The following is a 19,006-nucleotide window of genomic DNA, read 5'->3' as shown; positions in this document are numbered from 1 at the left end:
AGAGATTGATCCTTTAGTTCATATTTTTTTTAAAGATTTATTTTATTTTTATTGGAAAGGCGGATATACAGAGAGGAGAGACAGAGAGGAAGATCTTCCATATGATGATTCACTCCCCAGGCGGCCGCAACGGCTGGAGCTGAGCCAATCTGAAGCCAGGAGCCTCTTCCGGGTCTCCCACTTGGGTGCAGGGTCCCAAAGCTTTGGGCCATCCTCGACTGACTGCCTTTCCCAGGCCACAGGCAGGGAGCTGGGTGGGAAGCAGGGCTGCTGGGATTAGAACCGGCACCCATATGGGGCGAGGACTTTAACCACTGCGCCATTGCACCAGATCCATGATCCTTTAGTTCATTTGATGAACAGAATTGCCCTTCATTTGAAGTTTCTATCCCAAGAAAGGATTCCTACTCATCCATACAGTCACTCGTTCTGTAAAGTTCTGGTATTCCCGTAGTCACCTATGAACAAGAAAGATGAATAGGTTTAATGCCTTCATGGTTTTTTTTTTAAAGATGTATTTATTTATTGGAAAGTCAGATATATAAAGAAGAGGAGAAACAGAGGCAAGATCTTCAATGCAGTGATTCACTCCCCAGGTGGCTGCAATGGCCAGAGCTGAGCCAATCTGAAGCCAGGAGCCAGGAGCGTCTTCCTGGTGTCCCACACTGGTGCAGGGTCTCAAGACTTTAGGCTATCTTTGAGTGGTTTCCCAGGCTACAAACAGGTAGCTGGATGGTAAGTGGGACTGCCAGGTCATGAACTGATGCCCATAAGGGATTCTGGGGCATGCAAGATAAGGACCTCAGCTGTGAGGCTCGCACACCAGGCCCACCATCATGACTTTTACAGTCTAAGTACGTATATGTGTACATATATGTATATATGTATGGTAGAACAGCCTGAACCCCTGGTGCCAAAGGGAGTGTTAGTAGAAAAAGACTAAGTCTTTGATAGAACAAGCATGTGAAAGATCTAGAACATGAAGTTGTGTATTTGAACGTAAACTGGGGGGTGATCAATTATAGGTTGTTGAGGGTCTTTCATTGACATATTGGAAATAACTTTATAAAGATAAAAATGACACGCACTTCACTCAGTCCTGTCAGAATGTGAACTAACGTAGTGGGAGCAGACAAGAATAAAACGTTCCCATGAATCGTGTGCGAGACAAAAGTATGACAATGACTGGCTTGCAGAGCCAGGTGGTTGAGAACGGGGAGTACAACATGTTAGCAGAAGATAGGAATGGGTTCCTGTTTGAGTAGGTTGAGTTGGAACTGCCAAGTGTAGAGGCCCAGGAGAGCAGTGGAAATGTGGAGTTAGATAGATGCTTCTCACCCATACCCTGTAGAAAGTAAGCAGACACACACTTTCACACATAAACACACACACTCACGCACACACACTCCCCAAGGGAGCCCTCTGGAGCGCAGTGTGAGAGGCAGCCGCCCAGCCTTGGTTCTTCCAGGTGGACCAATTTCATGCTGTCAGTAGAGCAGCATTGCTTTCAAAATCGTCCCTAGGCTTAAGTTTCTCCGATTAGTCATGGCTGTCTCTGCGTCTTCGAACTTTTAGTCCAAATTTCCAGCACAAATGAGCTTGAAATAAAATAGGAAACATTTACAGTGACTTCCAGGAGAGAACCATTACCCCAAATGCTATTTTTTTGTTTTCTTTGTGCTTCAGTAAAAGCTGTATTGGTATTTTACTAATTAAACACATGGAGCATGATTCATGTGAGTGTCCTGCTTTCTATAATCTGGATCAGTGATCATCAAACTGCCCTATAAGGCAGTCTGGTTTTTGTTTTTAAGATTTATTTATTTTTATTGGAAAGTCAGATATACAGAGAGGAGAAGAGACAGAGAGGAAGATCTTCCCTGTGTTGATTCACTCCCCAAGCTGCTGTAATGGCTGGAGCTGAGCCAATCTGAAGCCAGGAGCCAGGAACTTCCTCTGGGTCTCCCACACGGGTGCAGGGTCCCAAGGGTTTGGGCCGTCCTCAACTGCCTTCCCAGGCCACAAAGAGGGAGCTGGATGGGAAGCAGGGCTGCCGAGATTAGAACCGGCGCCCATATGGAATCCCGGACGTGTAAGGTGAGGACCGTAACTGCTACACTATCATGCTTGGTCCGACAGGCTGTTTTTTACAGTTGATTTGCATCATGGCTACACTCATTTGTTGACATTGGCTTCGGCTTCTTTGGAGCAACAATGGCAAAACTGAGTTGTTCATAGGACAGTGCTTAGAACCTGCAAAATGTTTATTGTCTAGTCTTTTAAGGGCAGTTTGCCTGGGGGCTGCTGTGTTGATGTGTAGCAGGTAAAGTTTCTACTTGTTGATGCCAACATTCTATATGGGCGCCGGTTCGTATCCCAGCTGTTTAACTTCTGATGCAGCTCCCTGCAAACTAATCTGGAAAAACAGTAGATGTCCCAAGTGTTTGGGCCCCACACCCACTCGGGAGACCCAGAGAAAGCACCTTGCTCTTGGACAACCTGGAACATTTTGACTATTTTGGGAGTGACGAAGCAGAGGAAAGATCTTTATGTCTCAGCTCCTGTTTCTATAACTCTTTCAAACAAATAAATAGAGAGCGATCAAGAATGAGAGAAAGAAAGAGCCTTTTGCTGACTTCCATTAGTACCTGACCCATGTAAATAGGCTGTAATTCCCTTTAGGGGAGGGCATTGGATGCAATGGGTTAAACCTCTGCTAAGATACCTGCATCCCACATTGGAATAGGCTTGGATGGAGTCCTAGCTCTCCTTCTGATTCTAGTTTCCTACTAATGAATATTCAGTGGGAACCTGAAGGCTGTGTTCCAAATACTTGGGTCCCTACCATCCATGTGGGAGTTTAGGTTTGAGTTCTGGGTCACTGACTTTCCCTGATCTAACCCTGTTTGTTGTGGGCATTTAGCATGAAGCATTGGATGGAATATCTTTATGTCTTTGGCCTTTTCAAATAAATTGTAACTAAAAATAAAAATCTAAAATTGAAGCCAGTTTTTAAAAGAAAGACTCTTTTTGGATAACCTTTTCATTGCAGCCCTAATATTCCACCAAAAGTGAAAAATGAAAATATTTAATACTGACAAAGTTACAGTGAAACTGGTTCATTCGTATACTTTTGATAGTTTTTCTAAAAAGTTGCTTTTCAGGGCATTATATGGGAGTTTGTATTAAGCACCATCAAAATATTGTATTCATGTTATCATAATACTGTTTTTAGGAATCATGGCTTGAAAATGATTCAGTTTTTGTAACATGAGCAGTAACAAGAAAGATCAATGAAACCTTTAGTTCCTTTATAGCATCTGATCACTTTGATTACTGGATATAAATTTAATTAGCAATCATTTGAAATGATAATTTAGCATACATTTGTACAAATAGTGAAAATATTAGGGCCCAGCGCAATAGTGTAATGGCTAAAATCCTTGCCGTGAGTGCGCTGGGACCCCATGTGGGCACCAGTTCTAATCCCGGCAGCCCTGCTTCCCATCCAGCTCCTTGCTTGTGGCCTGGGAAAGCAGTCGAGGACGGCCCAAAGCTTTGGGACCAACTGCCTGCATGGGAGACCCTGAAGAATTTCCTGGCTTTGGATTGGCTTAGCACCCTTGCAGTCACTTGGGGAGTGAACCATCGGCCGAAAGATCTTCCTCTCTGTATCTCCTCTGCTCTGTATATCTGACCTTGCAATAAAAATAAATAAAATCTTTTTTAAAAAAAAGAAAGTATTATACACATTAACTTGTATGTACTGATTACAAATGGGTATGCATAGAGAATTATACTCAATAAAGTGTAAAAATGACTTCAGGAATTAGGATTGTATTATTAGCTTAAAAATTTTTTTCTTTAATTATTTTAACAAGATGAAGAAAAAAAATAAAATAAACAAGATTGTCTTCCCAACTCTGAAGCTGTACTCTGGTTTCTCGCTGTGGAAAAGGCAGCGTAAATTGTTGCCATTTCCTAGCTCTCGCTTGTTTTGCATTCTTTCTTTCTTATGCTGTTAACATTGCATGTCTCATCTGCCAAGCAAAATGATTTGTTATTTTCTGCCTATTTGCAACATGTAGGAAACAGCTTGTGTTAAGGAAATGGTGTAGTGGGAATCATTTTAGTTGACGAAGAAATCTATTCACATTTTTTTATTGCAAATGACTAGGTTTTGTGTGGTTGCTCTTGACCTTTATGTGATTTTAGTTTTCTTCCAGTTGTTTTGGAATGCCATTCTTTACATGTAAATTTTTTGCATAGTTATTTATTGAAATAGTTTTTACTCAAATATTTCAAAGTTCTAAGAAAATATCGAAGATCATGCAGCTGAATGCTTTTTTCCCCTCAAGTTAGCCAGCTCCCTCTCCCTAGAGGCACGAGTGTTTTCACATTCTTACGATTCCTTCTGTGATATTTTATACAGATATACTATCATGAACACATACACACCGGTCCCACCCTCCTACTCTGTATCGCATTCTGTGCTCGTAGTTTTGTTTCAGAATCCTTGGTAACAGTTATTCACCAATACATAGTTCTCTTGGAATAGGCAATGGCTTATCAGATATGGTACCAGAGGCATTAGCAACAAAGAAAAGATAGATACATTGGCCTTCCATCAAAGTTAAAAACTGTGTATTTGCACTAATTTGTATCCTGGTTGCTCCACTTTCCATCCAGCTCCCTGCTTGTAGCCTGGGAAGGCAGTGAGGCTGGCCCGAAGCTTTAGGATCCTGCGTCCATGTGTGAGATCTGGAGGAGGCTCCCTGTTCCTGGCTTTGGGTTGGCTCAGCTCTGGCCATTGCGGTCATTTAGGGAGTGAACCAGTGGATGGAAGATCTTTGTCTCCCCTTGCTGTAAAATATGCTTCTCCAAGAAGAATAAATAAATCTTGAAAAAAACAAAAAAGAATGTGAAAAGACAGCCAGTGGAATATGTGAAAATATTTAAAAATCATGTATCTCAAAAGGTACTTGTGTTTTAGAACTTACTAATTAAAAGAGAACTAATCCTATTCAAACCATGGAAACATTCGCATAGACCAGCGTTACCAAGAAAGGTGAACCAAAGGCTAATAAGCACGCAGAAAACACTCAGCATCCAAAGTTGTTAGAGAAATGCAACAGATCCGTGAAGAGATACCATTTCATCCCATCAGAATGGCTAAGAGTTCAAGCATTATTAGCAGGTATTGGTGGGGCTGTGCAGGAAGCAGAGCCTTCCTGCAGTTCTCAGAAAGTAACTGCCAAGTCAGCCTGTGAGTCAGCAATTCCATCTCTGGGTAGGTAACCAAGGGAAATGTAATCATTCATGAAAGTTCATGATAGCTTAACTCACAGCTGGCGGAAAGTGGAAAGAACCCAATGGTTTATTGCTTAATGAACAGATAACTAACATAGGTGTATATTCATGTAGTGAATCCTTTGTGTGACTACAAAGGAATGATACACTTTTATATTGATACACGCTATAGCATGTATCAGAAAATCTTCTAAGTGCAAAGGTCACCCCTGTATTCTTTCGTTTAAATGTCCAGAAAAGGAAGGTGGGTAAGGATTTTTGTTTTTTCAGTTTGGAAAGAATGGCACAGTTTCTTTTTGACACAGTAGGATTATTCAACAATTAATTTTAGTGACAGTTGAACAACTCTTTGTGTACTATAAAATCATTTAGTTGTACCATTTTATGATGTGTGAATTTTTTAATCAATAAAATTATTACAAGGGGGGAAGAAATCATTTCTCTTTGCTCCAAAAATAAATAAATAAATAAATAAATAAAATCCCCAGACCCAATTAACCCTGCTGATAGTTCTTCACATCAAAATCAAAAACCAAAAAACAACTTTGTCTACATTTTTGTTTTTGCTCAAGTATGGACTTACTTGTTCCCCTACTGATGTGGGATTTAGGATGTACCCAATATTTAGGTAAAATAAATGGCAGTTCAATTAATAATGATTATAATTAATAACAATTACAATGAATAAAGATTACATATCTTACATAGCATAGGTCACTCTGTACTTCTGGAAGTAAAGGTGGGCACAGGATAAGTGTTGAGACTCAGCGTCATTTCTCAGGACGCTGTAGGGATGACTGTGGGGCAGCCGTCAGTGGCAGGTACATCCGTTCGGTGTTTTTTCTTAGCAGTAAATTGGAGCTGCCTGCCCTTGTGCTCTTAGCACTCTGGGGTCTTTATATTAAAATATGTATGAGTCAAGTGTCTGTTTCTGGCACAACTTTTTTTTTTTTTTTTTTTTTTTGCTTTCTCCCAGGCTTGTTGATGTCACATTGTATAAAATGGCCATAACTATGCAAGGAATTTTTACACTGGAGGATTAGCCTTCAAAGTTATTTCCAGTGGCCCGGGTTAAATGATGAATAACAAGACATAGATATTTCAGGCGTCGATATTCTTCATTGTATCTGCAGGATACCTGGAGCCAGCTTTCCTATCATTTTAGCAAGTCATTTTGTTATCCAAACAAATGAATGCATGTTCCATCTGTGACCTCTTCTCACACACAGCCCTGCAGCGAAGGGTTTTCCCATTAGAGGGCTTTTTATTTTGTGTCCACAGACTCAGGGAGGGATGAACTAGTTACCTGTGTCCCAACTGACAGCCAGGTACTAAGTTGAGGTTTTGCATGTGACTCCGGGGGACAAGCCACAAATTCCCCATTAGTGGAAAACTGTTCTGCCAAGGACTGTATCTATCAAAAGTTCGCTGCTTGGAGCAAAGAGAAATGATGTGTTTATACTTGTAATCTCCTCAATCCTCCTCCCCCACTGTTTAGCATTCTATTTGACGTGCAAATTTTCAACTAATTCTGTAGTCTCATTTCCTTCCTTTCCCATGATTCCATTCAAGGCACTTGAATAAAAGTCTGTGTCCTTAATATTTAATTAACCACCATCCAGGTCTTTTTTTACATTTAGGATTCCATTCTAGAAGCTGTAGTTTATAAGAAAATGAACACTAAGATAGGGTCTGAGCTTCAAGGAGCCTACTGTTGATCAGCAAGCTGATCGGCCTACGGGTGGGCAGGCTGGCAGCAGGGCATCCACTGAGCTGAACCTGGTAGTGTGGCTGTGGGACGATGGCAGGCAAATGCACAGAGAGGGGACAGGCGTGAATATCCCTAGGAAGAGTGGCATGCAAGGCAGGTTTCACTCATGACCTTGATTGTTGGTTCTGTCTCAACAGTGCTCCACAGGAACCTTGGACTACATCCTACAGCGCTGCCAGTTGGCTCTTCAGAATGTCCGTGACGATGTGGATGGGACCGATGTTGCTTTATTGTCTTTCGAGCCTGCAGTTTTGAAACAAGGAGAAGAAATTCACAATGAGGTGAGGACTTTCAGGGACTGTGGGTAGTTTGAGAATCCATGCTGATTGTATAAGTTGTTCTTTTAGCATAAGGTGGAGAATCCCAGGTCAGAGGAGGACTGATTGTTACACCAACAGTAGCAGCCAGAGCATCAGCATTTCTGTGCCAGTTCCCTGGCTGAGTCCATGTGGGCTGTTATAATACAAGATACTAAGTTACATCCAAATAGAAGAAATCTATCCTTACAACACAAGCAAAGTGCTACAAGATTCTGTGTCTGGTGAGGACATTTCTTGATCCACAGATAATGTCTTTCAGTACACATTTCCATGGTGCTTATTGCAGGCCGACTCCCTTCTCTAAGCTTTCTTTTATAAGATCACCGAGCCTATGATGTGTCACTGCCCAAAGCCCTTACCTCCTAATGCCCTCAGTTTGGAGGTAAGCAATTCAACATAAGAATTTGAGGGATGCACATACTTCTGCTGTACCAAGCCATTCTCCAAGCCTGTATTTTATATGACAATGCCAAGAAGGCTTTGCAACAGGTGCACATGGAGAGAATGAAGTGGTACCTTGAGCTTAGGGGAACAGGAATCTTTATCTAGGGGATGGTGAGCAGGTCTGCCTTTTGCTATCTTCACTACCAAAGCTACTTGCCATGCAGCTCATTTTCCAATGAGAGCAAGAAGCAAAGGCAGTCAGTGCCTTGCTCTCAAGATGTGTCCAGAAGCCAAGGCCTTCCTTGCCTTTCGTTTATGTGATTAGTTGCTGTTCTTCTCCCTGGAAGATTAGCAAGTCTAGATCTGATGAGATAATATTTAATAAATACTGTTTGCATTAATCATTCAAACCTTTATCTGTGGACTGTATATGTTGTTAACACTATAACATTTTTCTTTAAGTCAACTGATCTTTACATCAACAAATCTCATTAAGATGGGAGCTTTTTTATTGCTGCTTCAAGTGGAAATTCAATCTGATCAGCCGAAAGAAAAAAAAAATCAGAAAAATACAGTGAATGAAAAGAAAGTTTTGGTCCTGGTATGGTATGATGGCTCAATGGCTAAACCCTACACATGTAAGCACTGGGATCTTATATGAGTGTTGATTTGTGTCCCAGCTGCTCCACTTCCCATCCAGAACCCACCTTGTGGCCTGGGAAAGCAGTGGAAGATGGCCCATAGCCTTGGGACCCTGCACCCATGTCGGAGACCTGTAAGAGGCTCCTTGTTCCTGGCTTTGGATTGGCTCAGCTCTTGCCATTATGGCCATTTGAGGAGTGAACCAACAGATGGAAGGTCTTTCTCTCTGTCTCTCCTTCTCTCCACAAATCTCATCTGCTTCTTCAATAAAGAAATAAATCTTAAGGGAAAAAAAAAGAAAGAAAGGAAGAAAGGAAAGAGAGAAAAAAGGAAGGAAGGAAGGAAAAGAGAGATTCTTGAATTGTTCATTTAAAATTAATAGATTTCATGATGGATAAATTTTCATGTAAAAATTGTTAAAAGAGAGGCTATGGTATTGTGGCAGCATAGGTTAAGCTGTGTCCTGTCATGCAGGCATTCCATGTGAACACTGGTTCAAGTCTCAGCCACTCCATTTCCAGCTCCCTGATAATGCACCTGTGAAAACAGTATATGATGGTTCAAATATTTGTGCCCTGGTCACCCATTTGGAAGACCTGAATGGAGTTCCTGGCTCCTGGCTTCTATTGGCCCAGCCATGGCCATTTCAGGAGTGAACCAGTGAATGGAAGATCTCTGTCTTTCCCTGTATCCTTATAACTCGGCCTTACAAATAAATTGATAAACCTTGGGAAAAATTAATTTAAAAGATTTTTTTAAAAAGATTAACAAGTGGTAGGACTTTTTGTTGTAGTTGTTGTTGTTAACTGTGAGAAGAGGGACCAGCTAAGGAACTCTAGGCAGAGGAGATACAGCGTCTGTCCCCACTGATACATGTAAGATCTGCTAGACTGTAACAAAATTCATCATTTCTCATCATATGTAGAACCGAAAGCAAAGAAATTCCACTTTTTTAGGAGTCTACATCCTCCCTAAAGCTGAGCTGAACTCAGACTTGACCGTCTACTAGACCCTCCTTTGGTTCAGTCAGTCCTTGCTGGAGACATTGCTGGCAGCTAGAGTTTCGGGAAAAATAGACGCTCCTGGGCCTGACAACCTCACGGAATGATTGTGGGGAGCCAATTTTCATCTTTCTGCACATTTACAGTGTAAAAATTCTAATAATGGAAATTGAGTTTATCTCCTTCCCTAAAACCTTCACAGGTTGAAGAGCCTATTTTAACAAGCCTATGGGCTGTCTCGTTTTCTTATCTCTCCTGGCCTTTTGTAACTGACTGAGGTGTGCCATTGTCAGCGGAGAAGACACATCTGTAAAATTGCAATGTTGCTCTAACTGTAGAATATTGTCATCCAAGTCCAGCCGCACTTGAAAGTGCTGCTGATTTGACGTTGAGTGTGCCATAGTGGTGGGACTGAGACATAGCAGGAAATCCTAGGCCCTAGAGACCAACATGGGGTGGAATGGTGAGAGAGCTATTCAGCTGAATAGCAGGAATGCTGGTTTCTGCCTCCTCCTCCCAACTTTAGTTATTCGTGCTCATCTCCTTACAGTAGGAATCATTTCCATCTCTCAGAGAATGGTGTCAGGTGCTGTTTTTTGCCCTGTAAGTCGGCCTGGGATCCAGCACTTTGCAGGCTCCCAGCACTCTGTTCTGCTAAGGGAACACACATATGTTACCAGTAGTTACACCATTTCCTCGTTGTTGACTTTTACTCTTTTTTTTTCCCCAAGACCATGTGCCTTTGCTGGACAAATTACAGGATGAAGTCCTTGGTTTTACATGCTTTCTGGTTCTGTGGGTTTAGGGGTGGATTGTTTTCCTTGTCTAGAATGGTTTCTAACTTAGCAATTTAGAAACTTTTGGCAGAGGAATTAAGTACCTTTTAGATATTTTTTCACAATTTAAGAGGTTTAGACAAGATTTTTTTTTTTTTGTTCAGTAGTAATAGAAGGACTTTCTTCTGTATTATTTAATAGTCTGTTTTCCTTCTTAAAAATAGTAAAATGTGGGAGCCACTTTGTGGCACAATGAGTTGAGCAACAGCTTGCGACATTGGCATTCCCTATTGGAGTACTGGCTGGTTAGAATCCTGGATCATTCACTTCCTGTCCAGCTGCCTGCTTATATACCTTGGGAGGCAGCTCCTGGGCCCCTTCCACCCATGGGAGACCTGGGTGGCGTTCCTGGCTCCTGGGTTAGCCAGGCCCTTACCTTGACTATTTGTGACCATTGGGGTAGCGAACCACCAGATGGAAATTGTTTTGTGTCTTTGTGTCTTTCTCTGTCTTGGTCCCTACTTTTTTACCACCTTGTCTTGAAAATAAACATTTGAAACATAGTAAACACATGAAATCAGTCTCTTCATCTAGTGACTTTCTCTTGGAAGAGTGTTCAGTATCATGGTACTGTTTCGCTCTCCTTTCTTGATGGTCAGATCCATATCTTCCATACACCTATAATGAGAGGGTGTTCATAGAGGATCTGTTTGAAGATTGAACCTTCTCAACTCTCCCTATTTCTGTTCCAGTCAAACAACGTATTCTGGTTCATAGAAGGAGACATTAACCCTGAGGGGCTTGCTCATGTATCTCATGATGGAATTGCACACTTGACCTGGGGCCTAGTCTAGAGCCTAAGCAGACTTGACAGAAGTGCAGATGGCATTGGCTTATCTGCAGAAGTGATGGGGATAACGGGGATAATTTGCAACTTTATTGTGACAGAGTGGCTCAGAAATGAGATTTGGGGAGCTCAGGAGTCCCATTCATTGTGTAAGAGCCAAATGTCTGAGGTTCTAGGTATAGATTGTTTCTTCCTCCTCTTCAGACTTGTCCTAAGTGTTTCCAGGAGAAAAATTTTCTTGGATGAGCTCTTTTGCCTCTTGTGTGGATAAGGCAGATATGTGAATGTTATAGAGTAGGGTTTTCTAAGTGGCAGCTGTACACCCATAGCCACTTGGAACGTTGTTTTATTTTTCTCTAAAGGTAAAGGAGACCCTTCAAGATCCTTCAGGGTCACTTAGCCATCAGCGAACCTTTTGATAACAATGAGCATTAATGCCCTTGAAGGTTGTCTGGTGTCCATTCTCAGTAAGTGCACATCAGACACGATGGCTGGTCTCTTATTATTACCAGTGTGTCTGCTTGGACAGAAGGAGATCCGACTCCTGTCATGGTTAGAACTCCATCCCTCAGCCAACATGGTTCAGCTTTCATTACTCTTCCCGTGAAGTTATAAGGATTCCAGTGGATCCTAAGTCCTGATCCTTTGGTATGTGTATGTTTTTTTAAAAAAAATCTATGTATTTATTTAGTTTTGTTCATTTAAAAGAGACAATAAAGTAAGATTTCCCATCTACTGATTTACTACCCAGATCTTCCTACTAGCCAGGCCAGGGTCACATCAAAGCTACGAGTGATGAACTCGGTCCAAGTCTTTCCTGTGTTTGGGAGGGATCCCAGTACTTGAGCCATCTGCATAGCCTCCCAGGGTGTAGATTAGCTGGAAGCTAGAATCAACAGTGTAATTGGGCTGCTGTAAGGGATATGGGCCTCTCAAGTGACATCTTAACCCGTGTGCCAAACATTCACCCACCCTTTTGGTTTTATGCAATGTTCATTCTGCCACTTTCCTTTCTCTCTCTCTCTCCTCTCTGTCTCTATCTCTCTCAAGTCGAACTCTGAATCAAACAAGTAGAAATGTTTTTTCTTCTTTAAGAAAAGAACTTGGTATTTCCCTTGGAAAGCAATGGGTGGGAGGGAGTTGGGGGATGGGGAGCATTCGGTTAAAATGTTATACTGTGTTTTACTCATAACATTGAGATGGAAATGTCATGGCATGGAATTGAATAAAATGCATGCCAGTGGACTTGATGTCCAGGAAGATTGTATCTCATGAATACTGCTTCCCTTTACGAACAAACTCTGTTGGGAGTCAATTCTCATTGTTGACCTATTCTGATTTGCATTAGTGGGGAAAAGGGGTGGGCATAAGTTGGCATGAATATTATAAATTTTCCTGCTCAGAAAATTTCACAAGATGGTAACACGCCTGAAACCGTAAGTTCTAGACTTTGTGGTTTTGTTTAATTTGTATTCTTAACATCTCAAAAGTACCTGACATACAAAGGCTATTCATTATTAACCCATTTAATTCTCACCACAAATCTATGTGGTTATTATGTAATTATCCCTATTTTACAGATGGCATAACTTTTCTGTAGTGGGGCCCAAGTTTGAACTGTTGCCAAAGCCCTTGTTCTTATCCATGGCAGTGGATGACTCAAATAAATAGCTAGGTAGGGCTGGCATTATGGCATAATAGGTCAAGCCACCACTTATATGCCGGCATCCCATATGTGTGCCTTTTGAGTCCTGGCTGCTGTATGTCTTATCCAGTTCCCTTCTAATGTGTCTGGGAGAGCATTGGAAGATGGCTGAAGTCCTTGGGTCCCTGCACTCACATGGGAGAGCTGGATGAAGCTCCTGGCTCCTGGCTCTTGGCCCATCTGTTGCTACCATTTTGGAAGTGAACCAATGAATGGAAGATACCCCTCTCTCCTTCCTACGCTACCCCTGTCACTCTTTCAAACAAATAAATTCTTTTTTTTTTTTTTAAGATTTATTTTATTTTCATTACAAAGACAGATATACAGAGAGGAGGAGAGACAGAGAGGAAGTGGAACTGCCGGGATTAGAACTGGTGACCATATGGGATCCTGGCACATTCAAGGCAAGGACCTTAGCCTCTATGCCACACCACTGGGCCCCAAACAAATAAATTCTAAAAAACAGAAAAGAAAAAGCATCTGAGGAGGATGATGAAAGCATTATTTATAAAAATAGACAGCCTGGGCCCAGCGCGGTGGCGCAAGTGGTTAAAGGTCCTCGCCTTACACGCCCAGGATCCCATATGGGCGCCGGTTCTAATCCCGGCAGCCCCGCTTCCCTTCCAGCTCCCTGCCTGTGACCTGGGAAAGCAGTCGAGGACGGCCCAAAGCTTTGGGAACCTGCACCCGCGTGGGAGACCCAGAAGAGGCTCCTGGCTTTGGATCGGCATAGTATCGGCCCGTTGCACTCACTTGGGGAGTGAATCATTGGACGGAAGATCTTCCTCTCTGTCTCTTCTCCTCTCTGTATATCCGCCTTTCCAATAAAAAAATAATAAAAATAAATCTTTAAAAAAAAAATAGACAGCCTGCTTTCATTACTCTTGTACAGTAGCGAAGTGACCAGATATGCCCTTCTCCTTGCTTTTCAGTTTTGTTTACTGTGATCCATAATCCAATGTATTCTGAAAGACTGAATGAGCTAATTATATGCAATGGTCTATTTTATTCTGTTTTATTACCTGGGGTGTACTGTAGCTGCCGAGGCTTATGTACTTTGTCTTCTTTAATGGAAGTCGCTAGTCCATGCTGTGAACCACTTAGAAAAAACAACTTTCAAGTTCCTTACCATAGGGCTTAGTACATAGCTGACAGCCTATCCCTATGGTTTAAACAGTTTGCATTTGCAGTCCCTTAAGAACTTAATTTTTTTTTCTTGTAATAAATGTTGTGAAACCTGTATCTTCACAGAAGTTGAATTACACTTGTAGTTCTTGTCTCTTTTCAAAGTACTCAAGTTTACTTCTGTGAACCACTGTCTTTTAATACCACAGATAAGGTTTAGCAACTGTTGTCTTAATCTTGTCTACATTCCTTTTTTGTTTTGTTTGAACAGCTTTAACTGAAATCAGGTCTACATAGCAAACAAACATTTAGTTAATGTAAACTAAGACCTTTTCATATGACTTGACTTTCTCAGGTTACACATTTGGTCCATTTTCACAAGTTGCTTTTGTTTGCCTCATGAAAGTTCAATATGGATAAACAAACAAAAAAATCCTTTGTGGTCACAGGTGAAGATTGTAATAGCTCTGTGTCTGTGTCTGGAACAGATCACCTTGGCCAAGCCAGGGGAGCCAGCATGAAGCTGTCATTGCTCTCTCTACATTTCTTTAGAGGCAGAGGGAAGGAGAGTTTTAGGGAAGCATTGGCTTTTACTCTGATGGTAAAATTTGCTTTTCATGTTGAAGTGCTGGAAGGGGCTGGAAGACCTGGAAAATAAATAGGGCACAATTCCTCATACTTCCAAAGCTTTAGTTAGCCTCTCATGAACTGGCCTCAGGAAGAGCTTGCTCAAGAATCAGTTGATTGTCTCCGGGACCAGGTTTTCACTGTCGTACAGCGACCTCGTACTGTGTTTGTGCCATCTCACTTGATGCCAAAATGACTGTGAAGTCTTCTTCCTATAACTCTTGGTGGTTTTGCAGCTGATTTTGCTTGAACATGTCTCTACTGCCCTTCAGAACAATTCTGAGACTAGGGAAATGTTGACTTAAACCTGGGTTGCAAATTCTGCCTCTAATACAGCACTGAGAGCTCTCCTTAGATCCTGTAGGCTGAGATGACAGGCGGAGCGGGTTACCCACTGAATTGTAGGATTTTACTACAATGGGAAGGAGAATACTAAGGAAAGCAAACTAGTATCTTTGCTGTTGCTTTCACTTATTGTCATTTTCCTTGACTGAGTTGACAGGTGACGGTTTGAATGGCTTCATAATTCATTTCACATTGTTCGGTGATTTGGGTAAATGTTTTTACAAACACCCCACTTTCCCAGACCATTGCTTTGCTTTTTAAATTTATTTAATTTATTTTAAAGCTAAGAAATGTATAGTTTGTCTTTCCCAAAATGTACCTATTTTGTTTTTAGTGGCCACCTTTCAAAAATGTTTAGTCAAGCGTATTTTATTGGATTCTGTCTTTTCCTTTGATACGTGCTACAGGCTACTTTTATTTAGGTTCTCAGTAATTGTTTTTAATTGAATTTAAAGTTTCTGTATGTGTGATTGATAAATGTGATTTTAAACCCTTGCCCTGTGGGAACTGGGTTATCTTTGTTAAAGCACCCGATCTTTTGTTTTTTAAAGAGCCTTTACAAAGACATTTTGTTGTTGTTGTTGTTTTATTTGAAAGACAGTAAAAGAGACAGAGAGAGAGAGGGGGATGGGGGGCAGAGGGAGAGATGAAAGAGGGCTCCCATCCACTGGCTTGCTACTACCAAGTGGAAGACAGGAAACAGGAACTCAGTCCTGGTCTTGCATGTATTGTTGAGGCCCTAACCATGTGAGCCATCAGCTGCTGCCTCTTAGGGTGCACATGAACAGGAAGCTGGAATGGAGAGCAGAGATGAGACTGAGCCACAGGCACTCCAAAATAAGATGCCTGTCCCTGTAGCAGTTTGACAGCTGTGCCAAATGCCTGTGTTAGCCTTCATCTTTTAAGACAATTCTTTTCTTGGCTTTACAGACATACCCTGGGGATTCTTGAGTTTTGAATGGAACTGGGTAGGTCAAGCTTTTCTCACCTTTTTCCACTCTGTGGTTCTTAAGTTGCTAGAGAACTGAGCATCGATGTCATTGTCCTTGCTGGTCCATCTCAAGGACCTTGTAACCAGTGCTTTCTTTCGATGGTCCACAGGTGGAGTTTGAGTGGCTGCGACAGTTTTGGTTTCAAGGTCACCGATACAGAAAGTGCACCGACTGGTGGTGTGAACCCATGACCCGATTAGAGGCGCTGTGGAGGAAGATGGAAGATGTGGTAAGTGTGCGAGGTCAGGGATCCTGTACTATGTGAATCCTCCACTGCCGATTTTGCATAGGCAAATATATATTTACTCATTACAAACTATTCACTTATTCTTTGTAAGGCGATATGAGCGGTTAGGATTCTATCGTCGCAATCTCAGTTCAGTCCAATAAATGTTTATTGAGTATTTTCCCCATATAAAACAGTGCCGGATACAATGCCAGCGAGTAGTGGTAAGAACAGTTCAACCACAGTAACTAAAATCCAGCTGCACTTTTTATAGGCACTGGGCATCCTACTAAGGGAATTCTTACAATAATGCTGAGAGGTGTGGATGATGTTATGAGCCTTAATTTATAGATGCGAAAACGGAGGACAGAGACAGGCCTCGCCCAAGGTCACTGAGTCAGAGCAAGATTGAAACCCAAGCAGTCCGGCTCCAGAGCTTGAGCTCTAATGCGTGCTCTTTAAACAACTGAGCAAGGAGATGGCCATGAGGATCTCCGGGTATTACATCTGCTAAAAAGAAATCTCATGATAGTGGGTTTTGTGTGTTTCTTTCTTTTAAGGGAAAAAAAAAAACATCGTAGCTCAGAGAAGGGAGTATTAAATTGAGGCCATTGGAAATGGAACTGAGGAAAAGCTTGAGATGTGGACTTGGGAGGGGGAGCAGTTGGGGAGAGCGGGGAGGGCATCTGGGGAGGAACATTCAGCAGCAGCAACTTGTGAAAGAGCAGGAAGTGAGGAGGCAGAGCGTGACTAAAGCAAGAACCAATATGGCAGGAAGTAGAGCTGGCAGGCCAGCTGAAGTCACTTTCAGGTGCCGAATGTCGCCTTGATTGTCAATCCTGACAACAGCAAACACGTCAGGGGTGTTTCCAAAGGACCAAACACTGTTCTGAGTGTTTTCTGACAAGTCTGGACAAGTAGGTATAACGTTTTTCTCACTTGTTCAAATGAGAAGGGTGAGAACACATAGGCTCCGTGTGGCCTTCTGAAGGTCATGCAGCTATTAGGTGGGGACCGGCTCGGAGTCCTTGCCCTTCACCTCTGTGCCCTGTCGCCAAGCAGCCAAGTTCAGCATGTAATTGGAAAGTGATAAAAGGCTGCTACACTCTGGAGATGGACCCTGCACAGACTGAGCCGAGCCGGGCACAGTGAAGTCGCCTGTGAAGCTATGTAGCCACTGCCCATGCCAGTTGGATTTTTGAAGTCATTTTGTAGAAGAAATAGGATCCACATGGGGAAGGCTGTATGTCGCCTTTCACAATGTGCACAGCTTGGTGATTTGGGAGGTACCCATGCACCTCAGAACCTGCACCCACCCACCGAGCCGTGAGACATGTCCATCACCTCCGGACAATGTCCTGCTGCCGCCTCCAGAGCCTCTCCTCCCAGCCGCTCCTTCGTCTCCTGCTCCTCCTTTGTAGTGTGGTGGGAACACCTAACACAGGATCTACACTGACCCCCATTTCAAAATAATGAAAATGTCAAGGCATCGCTGAAACCGAGCCCTTTCCAAGGCCTTTGATGAAGATGGTAGATGCTATCAGGTCCCTGGTCTCCCACAGTCTCTCAAGTCTGCTGCTCTCAGCTTCAAGTTGCAAGTCAAACCTCCTAAAATTAACTCAGTAATTTGAAGGAGCAGCACAGCTGGCCCTGCAGGAGCTGGGATCGCCTGTGTAGATAACATCTCGTGGCTCTGTCTGATCTTGAGGGTTTTTACCAGGAAACCCTGGGCCAGAGTAAAAAGTAACCATCTTGACTAACTAGAGCCTGCTTGACCATCACCACAATCCCTACCCCCCAAATGCCATATCCCTGGAGAATCCAGGAGACTGACGCACAGCACTAACTGGGAGACTTGCTGAGTGTGCGCCCTTAGCCCCCACCCGAGCCTGCGAGATCCTTCACCCCGTGCTTTAGCATACTGAGGAGCCCAGGCGCAAAGGCACAGCTCTTCCTTGCTGTGCACTTCACAAATAAACCTGCTCTCCTCCACCAGCCCGATGCCAGTGATTGACTTCTGTGCCTTAGGCGAAAGAAGCCGGATTTAGGGGTTCTGCTGTGCTGCTCTGAAGGCCGCTGTCAGGGTCTGACTCCCGGCTTTCCAAGTATCTCTACGGGGCCCTTCACTACCCATATGCCATAACCTTTCGTGGGTGGAAGACTGAAAAAGCCAAGCACGAATCCTCCTTTTTTTCTTTCCTTATTGGTGTATTAGTAATATCACAAAAGTGGATTTCTCTTAAGACCTGGATCAATGCAAAACTCAGCACCGTAAGCGTGATTTGGAGGAAATGAAAGGTCCTCGCTCAATCTCCTGAGTTTTGCTCCTGAACTGCAGCCTGTTTTAGGGGTTGGGGGGGTGTTTCAATTTTCCTGCCCATTGTGAAAGTCCAATTTTGGCCTCAACTCCAGGACATCAGCTTGACTTTGAATTTATAATTTGACAACTCTGTGAATTAGGCTTGGATATGAAATAAGATAGAAATTTTGATTTTTGTTTTTTAAAAAAATTGTCTTAAAATTACCTTTGAGTGTTATTATAGTAAAATCTTTGATGTTGTGTTCGATTAGAATTGATTTCAAAGCTTGATAAATATTTCTATCTGGTGGCAGTGATGTATTTCTTTTTGGGAATATCTATTGATTTGATAGCTAGAAAAGCTGAAAGCTAAGAAGAGCAAGGCTGGGAATTTTCTGGAGTGTTTTTTTTTTTTTTTCTCCAGTTGATGTGGCCTCAGTGTTCCGAGGGAAGTCTGTGGCCTCAGTGTTTCTCTCCACAGGCCCCAGGATGATCATTCTCAGTAGAGTGAAGGACGCCTGGGCCAAGATAAAAGGATGGTCTGTTGAAATTAAATTTGAGCATCGCCTCAAGCCCTTTAAAAATGACTTTTAACAAATTCATAATAGTTTATCTTTACAATTGGAAGAGACAGAA

At 42.4% G+C, this 19,006-nt stretch overlaps 1 protein-coding gene across 3 annotated transcripts in view; it reads left to right on the top strand.

Annotated features, from left to right (window-relative positions):
- The window catches only part of FTO (FTO alpha-ketoglutarate dependent dioxygenase), a 372,891-nt gene that overhangs the window by 148,552 nt on the left and 205,333 nt on the right, over window positions 1-19,006 (top strand). For all 3 annotated transcript variants that reach the window (XM_040982698.1, XM_040982699.1, XM_040982700.1), the window contains 2 exons: window positions 7,219-7,362; window positions 15,955-16,074. In XM_040982698.1, the coding sequence (XP_040838632.1) occupies window positions 7,219-7,362; window positions 15,955-16,074 (264 nt within the window). The remainder of the gene's footprint in view (window positions 1-7,218; window positions 7,363-15,954; window positions 16,075-19,006) is intronic.

Source organism: Ochotona curzoniae, unplaced genomic scaffold (genome assembly GCF_017591425.1).
Source record: "Ochotona curzoniae isolate NIBS_2020 unplaced genomic scaffold, NIBS_Ocur_1.0 contig_3622, whole genome shotgun sequence".
Lineage (NCBI taxonomy): Eukaryota > Metazoa > Chordata > Mammalia > Lagomorpha > Ochotonidae > Ochotona > Ochotona curzoniae.
Note: the sequence above shows the minus strand (reverse complement) of the source record. Positions and strands in the feature narration are given on the sequence as shown.